General features: G+C 40.1%; 1 protein-coding gene across 4 annotated transcripts; it reads left to right on the top strand.

Moving 5' to 3' along the window:
• The first annotated feature begins 3,547 nt into the window (after nt 1-3,547).
• Nucleotides 3,548-7,647, top strand: mecr (mitochondrial trans-2-enoyl-CoA reductase). 4 transcript variants are annotated; one of them, XM_031289459.2, is made up of 11 exons: nt 3,554-3,762; nt 3,808-3,909; nt 4,892-4,989; nt 5,125-5,256; nt 5,367-5,510; nt 6,120-6,222; nt 6,397-6,499; nt 6,591-6,664; nt 6,760-6,820; nt 6,896-6,968; nt 7,053-7,640. In XM_031289459.2, the coding sequence occupies exons 1-11, from the start codon at nt 3,701-3,703 to the stop codon at nt 7,214-7,216; spliced, it is 1,116 nt and encodes a 371-aa protein (XP_031145319.1). In that variant the 5' UTR covers nt 3,554-3,700; the 3' UTR covers nt 7,217-7,640. The 4 variants fall into 4 exon arrangements, with proteins under 4 accessions (XP_031145305.1, XP_031145311.1, XP_031145319.1 ...); XM_031289465.2 differs by having other exon boundaries at nt 3,555-3,677; nt 3,832-3,909; XM_031289445.2 differs by having other exon boundaries at nt 3,548-3,909; nt 7,053-7,647.
• The last annotated feature ends 19 nt before the right edge of the window (nt 7,648-7,666 follow it).

Raw genomic sequence — 7,666 nt, 5'->3', positions numbered from 1 at the left:
AATATTGTTAAAGGGATTGGGGCTAGTAGTATATAATCCAGGGTTGTCTCACCTCAACACATAGCCAATACTTGGTGTTTTCAGACTATCAATGCTTAAGACAAAAAGAATGTGTCATGGATTACTTAACAAATACTGTTTCATACTCTGCTGTTACGTGGTGTTTATATAAGTTTAATTATTTAAAAAAAAAAAACTTTTGATAATTACACTCAGGATATGAAAGGATGGAAAGATTGTTAAAGTGCTCTGATGAGATGGAATGGTTTACTTTTCTGTGTATTTTTAATGTTGGATTTACCACTTATGATTGCAGTGACAGTATATCCTAATCCTATCCTCCTTTCCCTCGATTTAAAAGGACACACATGGGGAACTTTTATCAATCTCTGTAATGAACTTTCTTAAAAGTCCTTGAAACCACTGACTAACTGATCTGTTAAACTCTTAATTGGATTGTGACACCCACGATTTAGATAAAGGTTGAATAAAAGTGTTGTGTTGTAATGTTTGCAACATTCTGCTATACTTTAGCGATGTTTTCAAAGTATCATTTGGAAACTAAAGTCCATGAAAGACATTCTGATTGAAACAACCTTGAAAATCCAAAGACTTGTAAGACTGTGTGCTCAGGGCAACATTTGAGGCACATCAAAGCATTCTGTATCACAGTATGTGTGCTTTTCATGGTACAACTTGTTTGTGATCATCAGCCATTTAATTGGTGGTGGTGTGTCTTATCAGGTAAATGCCTGAGCTACTTCCAAAAAATGTGCATTAATTACTGATGAATGTTTCAATGTTTACTGCCATAAAACTACATTTATCTTGATCCATCTTGATTTAATGGCTAGTTTGTCAATGATGAGCAGCATGTAGGCTTTTCAAAGTGTTACTGTGATTATGTTTCTATATGTAAAGATCTGCTCCATTTCCTAATAAATGTCATATTCATGTCTTGAGTGCTTATTTCCTGCTCTTACAACAAAGATTGTAAATAACTAAAATTCTTGCATTCAAAATCTTAATTAAATTATGTATTATCAGCAATGTTTACTGTAGTATCAAAAGTAAAAGTACTCATGCACAATGGCTGCTTACAAAGAAGGATATACCAGCCAAATGGATGTCTGGTGTACAATGTCACACAATACAATACATTAGTTTTTAATGCATATTGTCAACGTTTATTTTCAAGTTTTATTTTGAGGGTCTTTTAAAGTTATTACATGCTGTCTCAGCTAGCAGTTAGCCGACTTAGCTGTTAGCTAAACTAACGTTAGCTTGGCTGTCGACCGGAAGCGTGGAACAGATCGTGCAGTGTCGTAAATCCTCGTACAACCGCGCATGCGCGAACATTTTGCGCATGTGCAGAACGGATCGTGCAGGCAGAACGGATCGTGTAGCGACAGGAGGTTCGCGGTCCGAGGAGAGGTGTCGGTACACGATCCGTTCTGCACATGCGCAAAATGTTCGCGCATGCGCGGTTGTACGATGATTTACGACACTGCACGATCTGTTCCACGCTTCCGGTCGACAGCCAAGCTAACGTTAGTTTAGCTAACAGCTAATTCGGCTAACCGCTAGCTGACAGCTAGACTCAGTCTAAAATAACGTTATCTCAACTGCCGTTAGCCTCCACAGGCAAGCTAACGTTAGTTTAGCTAACAGCTAATTCGGCTAACTGCTAGCTGAGACAGCATGTAATAACTTTAAAAGACCCTCAAAATAAAACTTGAAAATAAACGTTGACATATATAACAAACACCTAACATATATAACAGCTGTTACGTCAGTTCTACTTTACTTGTGCTCATTTAAAATACAATCACTCAATACTTGTCTTTATTGTTATTACTGTGAAGTTTTACTGTAGCTGTAGCCTGCTTTTCCCATTACGTTTGAGTTAACGTTATTTTAGACTGAATCTAACTGTCAGCTAGCGGTTAGCCGAATTAGCTGTTAGCTAAACTAACGTTAGCTTCCCGGTGGAGGCTAGCCATAGGCTAGCGTGGAACAGATCGTGCAGGTCGTATGGATACGTAAAACAGTATTATCTGTTATTTTAGACTGAATCTAGCTGTCAACTAGCGGTTAGCCGAATTAGCTGTTAGCTAAACTAACGTTAGCTTCCCGGTGGAGGCTAGCCATAGGCTAGCGTGGAACAGATCGTGCAGGTCGTATAGATACTGTCGGTACACGATCCGTTCTGCCTGCACGATCCGTTCTGCACATGCGCAAAATGTTCGCGCATGCGCGGTTGTACGAGGATTTACGACACTGCACGATCTGTTCCACGCTTCCGGTCGACAGCCAAGCTAACGTTAGTTTAGCTAACAGCTAATTCGGCTAACTGCTAGCTGAGACAGCATGTAATAACTTTAAAAGACCCTCAAAATAAAACTTGAAAATAAACGTTGACATATATAACAAACACCTAACATATATAACAGCTGTTACGTCAGTTCTACTTTACTTCTTTATTGTTATTACTGTGAAGTCTTAATTTAGCTGTAGCCTGCTTTTCCCATTACGTTTGAGTTAACGTTATTTTAGACTAAATCTAGCTGTCAGCTAGCGGTTAGCCGAATTAGCTGTTAGCTAAACTAACGTTAGCTTCCCGGTGGAGGCTAGCCATAGGCTAGCGTGGAACAGATCGTGCAGGTCGTATGGATACGTAAAACAGTATTATCTGTTATTTTAGACTGAATCTAGCTGTCAACTAGCGGTTAGCCGAATTAGCTGTTAGCTAAACTAACGTTAGCTTCCCGGTGGAGGCTAGCCATAGGCTAGCGTGGAACAGATCGTGCAGGTCGTATAGATACTGTCGGTACACGATCCGTTCTGCCTGCACGATCCGTTCTGCACATGCGCAAAATGTTCGCGCATGCGCGGTTGTACGAGGATTTACGACACTGCACGATCTGTTCCACGCTTCCGGTCGACAGCCAAGCTAACGTTAGTTTAGCTAACAGCTAATTCGGCTAACTGCTAGCTGAGACAGCATGTAATAACTTTAAAAGACCCTCAAAATAAAACTTGAAAATAAACGTTGACATATATAACAAACACCTAACATATATAACAGCTGTTACGTCAGTTCTACTTTACTTCTTTATTGTTATTACTGTGAAGTCTTAATTTAGCTGTAGCCTGCTTTTCCCATTACGTTTGAGTTAACGTTATTTTAGACTGAATCTAGCTGTCAGCTAGCGGTTAGCCGAATTAGCTGTTAGCTAAACTAACGTTAGCTTCCCGGTGGAGGCTAGCCATAGGCTAGCGTGGAACAGATCGTGCAGGTCGTATGGATACGTAAAACAGTATTATCTTGCGCATGTGCAGAACGGATCGTGCAGGCAGAACGGATCGTGTACCGACAGATACGTAAAACAGTATTATCTTGCGCATGTGCAGAACGGATCGTGTACCGACAAGAGGCTTACCCCCTTGATTGTACCAAAGAATCCGTAGACGGGCTTTGATTGTACCATGTATCTACAGTAACAAATAGCAGGGAATTACTGAGTTTATCCACCAGAGGCGCTTTTCTCTATTTATATTTTCAATGACACAATCTCATAGGTAAAATCCAATATGGCCGTGCAGGGAGAAGAATGCTAGCAAAACTCACCCTTCAGATGACAAATATTACTTCATAGTGGTATTGTTTTAATATGGTAAAGTGAACTCGTGAGTCGCAATGTGGCTGCCATTTCGCATAGTCTGTTTAAGAAGCCAGACAGTTTGCAGAAGAAGCTTTGCTGCTGCTCTTTTAAAATGTTCAAGGCACAAGGATAACGGTAACGTTACTGCTAACGTTTCTCTCTTCAGTCATTCAGCTGGACTTGCAGCACAGCCATGCAAGGCTCTTCTGTTCCGAAAACATGGAAACCCTTCTCAAGTCGTTCAGTAAGCCTTTTAAAATAAACATATCGTTTTATTTGTTTGTGTGACCATGCAAATGCAATAGCATACAGTCAATATGTGGCTAAATATGCTCTTTAACGGAGGTGCGGTCGTTAACCAAACGTTAATTTGCCAAAGCAACCAGTTGGTCTTCTTTATTGAAGTATTTTCTCTTGTAAATTTTTTTAAATACTGTTAAAAACACTTCTGATAAAGTATAAATCTTATCTTTGTGTCGCTTGTCCAAGTAAGTTTTCAAGTGGAACTTCTTCTTCGCCTTTTCGTGGTGTGCGATGATGGACTCATTCATTGCTGCCCCGTCAGCTCGGAGGGCAAAAATACACCTACTGGTACTTTACGGTTAATCAGAACCGCAGTTGTAGTGGCTGTTTTCCCCTAATGGCCACAAGGGGCAACAATAAGCACATTCCACACTCGAAAACACAATATATACTTATACAGTCTATGATATATAGCTACACATATATGCTTTATCGGAAGTGTTTTCAAACAAACAGTAAGACGATGAGTAAAAAATGGTATGGTGGTGCAATGCAATGGTTGGGAATTACCTTTAACCTCGTTAAACTATTATTAGCTTCCTGAGTAGAATGTTGAATACTTGTTTAAAAATGGCATAACAAGTTGGAAAAATGTCAATCAAAATTTCGCACACCCCAAGATGTCATATGCAATTGCTTGTAATGTTCTACCAACAGTCTTAATCCCAGTGCTGATCAATTGACAACAGATGAAAGCAACAAATTCCCATATTGAGAAGCTGGAACAAACAGATTAATATTTCAAACAATTAATTGATTTTTAAAATGGTTATTGCTTTTCTGTTAATTGACTAATTGAATTAATTATCTATCTGTGATAGTCTGATGTGCTGTATTTAATACATTAGAATGCTGTCAACAAACCAAAAAACAATATGGAGTATACATATGCTTTTGTATATGTGAGTTTATTTGGTTGCCAGGTTGGAAGGTGTAGATCTGCCCCCCATGGGTGCGAAGGATGTCCTGGTTAAAATGCTGGCAGCTCCAATCAACTCATCTGACATTAACATGATTCAAGGTATTTGTTTTTTTGGTTACCTCTACACTAAACAGCAGCACCCAAACAGTAGCTCAATTTGAAAGCAGCTCTACCAACACAGTATTTATGTTTTTAGGTGTTAAGATTAGTGGTTTATCTGACATTGTTCATCAGGTACTTATGCTATCCTGCCTGACCTCCCAGCAGTTGGGGGCAACGAAGGAGTGGCCCAGGTCATAGAGGTGGGTTGCCAGGTGAAGTCCCTCAAAACAGGAGACTGGGTCATTCCAAAAGATGCTGGTCTAGGTAAAAAAAAAAAAAAAGAAAAAAGCTTGAATTACATAAATGAGTCCACACATTCACAATTATGTCTCCCAACATGAGCTCTTAAGAGTTTTATACGTTTGTGTGAACAGGGACGTGGAGGACAGAGGCAGTTCTAGCAGAGGATGATGTCATCTCGCTGTCGAATGACATTCCCTTGTTGTCTGCTGCCACACTGGGGGTGAATCCCTGCACTGCCTTCAGGATGCTCTCCGACTTTGAAGATCTCAAGCCAGGTAATCATTTCCACACACAGGGTCAGAACATTATTTTTCTTGCATAGAACCATAAGCCCCTGGATTACACATACAGGGGTAGACATAGAAGGAGTCCCTTTATTTTACTCATTATGTTCCACTTTCAAAAGAAAATGTTGGTTAAATTGCTCTTTTAGCAAGCAGATTGATGATCTGCCCCCTGGTTGCAGAGACTATCAGTAATAATGTAACAACCAATATTTTAAAAGAAAAGAAAGTTTTTTTTGTTAGCATGTGTGTTTCAAAATACCACTAAAGCACAGGTGACTTACATGAGTAGTCCTCACTTCGGTCAGTGAAGTTAAAGCCACTTCCTTGGTCAAGTTTATGGGCTGGTATTTGCAGCGTGACCTTGCATAGGAAGGAATCCTGCACCTTCAAAGTTCCATGAGTGTCCATTAACCAACAAGCAAGCTAGTAGACACATGACGGGAACAACGAGACCAATTTAGGTGCTGATAATATACAGATCTAAATGGAGATTTGAGGATGCAGTATTTCTGCCTACGTTATCTCTGAAAACATGACATGCTGTGCAGTAGTTTTAGCCATCATGTGACAGTTTCCCCCAACCTGCTGTCCTTGCAGGGGATTCTGTGATCCAGAATGCAGCCAACAGTGGAGTTGGGCAGGCTGTAATACAGATTGCTGCTGCGAGGGGAATAAACACTATCAACGTCGTCAGAGACAGGTAAACAAGTATATTAAGTCTTTTCAGGAGAGGAAACTTCTCAGTCCTAATCATTGGCTCAGGTAATCAGTTCACCTGACTGTGAGATAATGGGTCTAACGGTAACGGAGGGAGAGTTTTGTGTGCTAGAATTTATGACTAATGCACTTGTTCATTGATTCTTCCTTTTCAAAGGCCAGAGTTCACACAGCTCAGTGATAGGCTGAAGGCCATGGGAGGAACTCATGTGATCAAAGAAGAGGCACTGAGGCGGCCTGAGATGAAGGAACTGTTCAAGGTCTGAAGACATCCTAAAAAATAGGATCATGTGGCTTTAGCTATTGGTGAAGAAGCACATTCATAATTATGTTTTTTTTTCTTTTAAAAAGACCTGCCCAAAGCCTAAACTGGCACTGAATGGAGTCGGAGGCAAGAGCGCAACAGAACTGCTACGTCATCTACAGTGAGGATATTGAATCATCTTTGCTGACACGATCTAATATCTTTCACTGAAGAGAAAATCTGATCGGAACATGACATAATTCCCATATATTCCAGGTTTGGAGGATCTATGGTGACATATGGAGGGATGGCCAAACAGCCAGTTACTGTCCCTGTGGTAAGATGAAGTCTCCCATTACATTTCACAGAGATACTTTTCTCTCAGCACGCTTACTTAACTTGTTCTCTCCAGAGTGCTCTTATTTTCAAGGATGTGAAGGTTCGGGGATTTTGGGTCACACAGTGGAAGAGAGATCACTCAAGCGGTGAGTCGGCATGGGGTTTCCTCTTTCATCAAAAAAGTCTCTTAAAATGAATTTAATGCGAAATTATACAAACTTTCTCTTTAGATGGGAGGGCATTCAGAGCCATGCTAGATGAACTGTGCCACCTCATTCAGCAGGGAAAGCTGACAGCTCCTGTCTGCACCGAGGTGGGCCTCCGAGACTACAACAAAGCTCTGGACACAGCTATGCAGCCTTTCACCTCAGCTAAACAGGTCCTGATCATGTGAACAGACTCATCAACTAATCAATACACTGTCATGACCAAAGTGTATGAACTGAATTGTAACCCCAGGACTGCAACATTATTGTTTGTGTCAATCAAATACACTGCTCAAGCACATACTCAATAAATGTGTCTTCACAGCAGGTGCAAAGTCCAGCATCTGTCACATTATGACATTTTGAATTCTGCTACGTTTACTGACAGTAATTAAATAGACATTAAATCTTTATATAGTGATATGGGATAACAGGAAGCATGATATAACCCAGATAATGCAGCTTTATCTGATATGTTTAGTAACAAGTTGGATTGTTTTTAAGTTATATAGGCATGAGTAATTGCAATTTGATATTAATCAACAGATTTACAGTCGCGATAATACTGATACTTGCGTATTAATTCTTGCTGCTAAAATAACATTCAACCAATAAACAACTGTTTTAGCCATTTCTGG

The sequence above is a fragment of the Sander lucioperca genome, chromosome 10, assembly GCF_008315115.2.
Source record: "Sander lucioperca isolate FBNREF2018 chromosome 10, SLUC_FBN_1.2, whole genome shotgun sequence".
Lineage (NCBI taxonomy): Eukaryota > Metazoa > Chordata > Actinopteri > Perciformes > Percidae > Sander > Sander lucioperca.
The sequence above is the reverse complement of the archived record's forward strand: the minus strand, read 5'-3'. Positions and strand labels throughout refer to the sequence as shown.

Bases quoted from the DNA above. Each gene is read 5' to 3' on its own strand.
- mecr (XM_031289445.2), top strand. From the start codon at position 3,701: ATGTGGCTGCCATTTCGCATAGTCTGTTTAAGAAGCCAGACAGTTTGC. The intron at 3,910-4,891 runs GTAAGCCTTTTA...TTTGGTTGCCAG, and splicing joins AACCCTTCTCAAGTCGTTCA to GTTGGAAGGTGTAGATCTGC. The intron at 6,969-7,052 runs GTGAGTCGGCAT...CTTTCTCTTTAG, and splicing joins GAAGAGAGATCACTCAAGCG to ATGGGAGGGCATTCAGAGCC.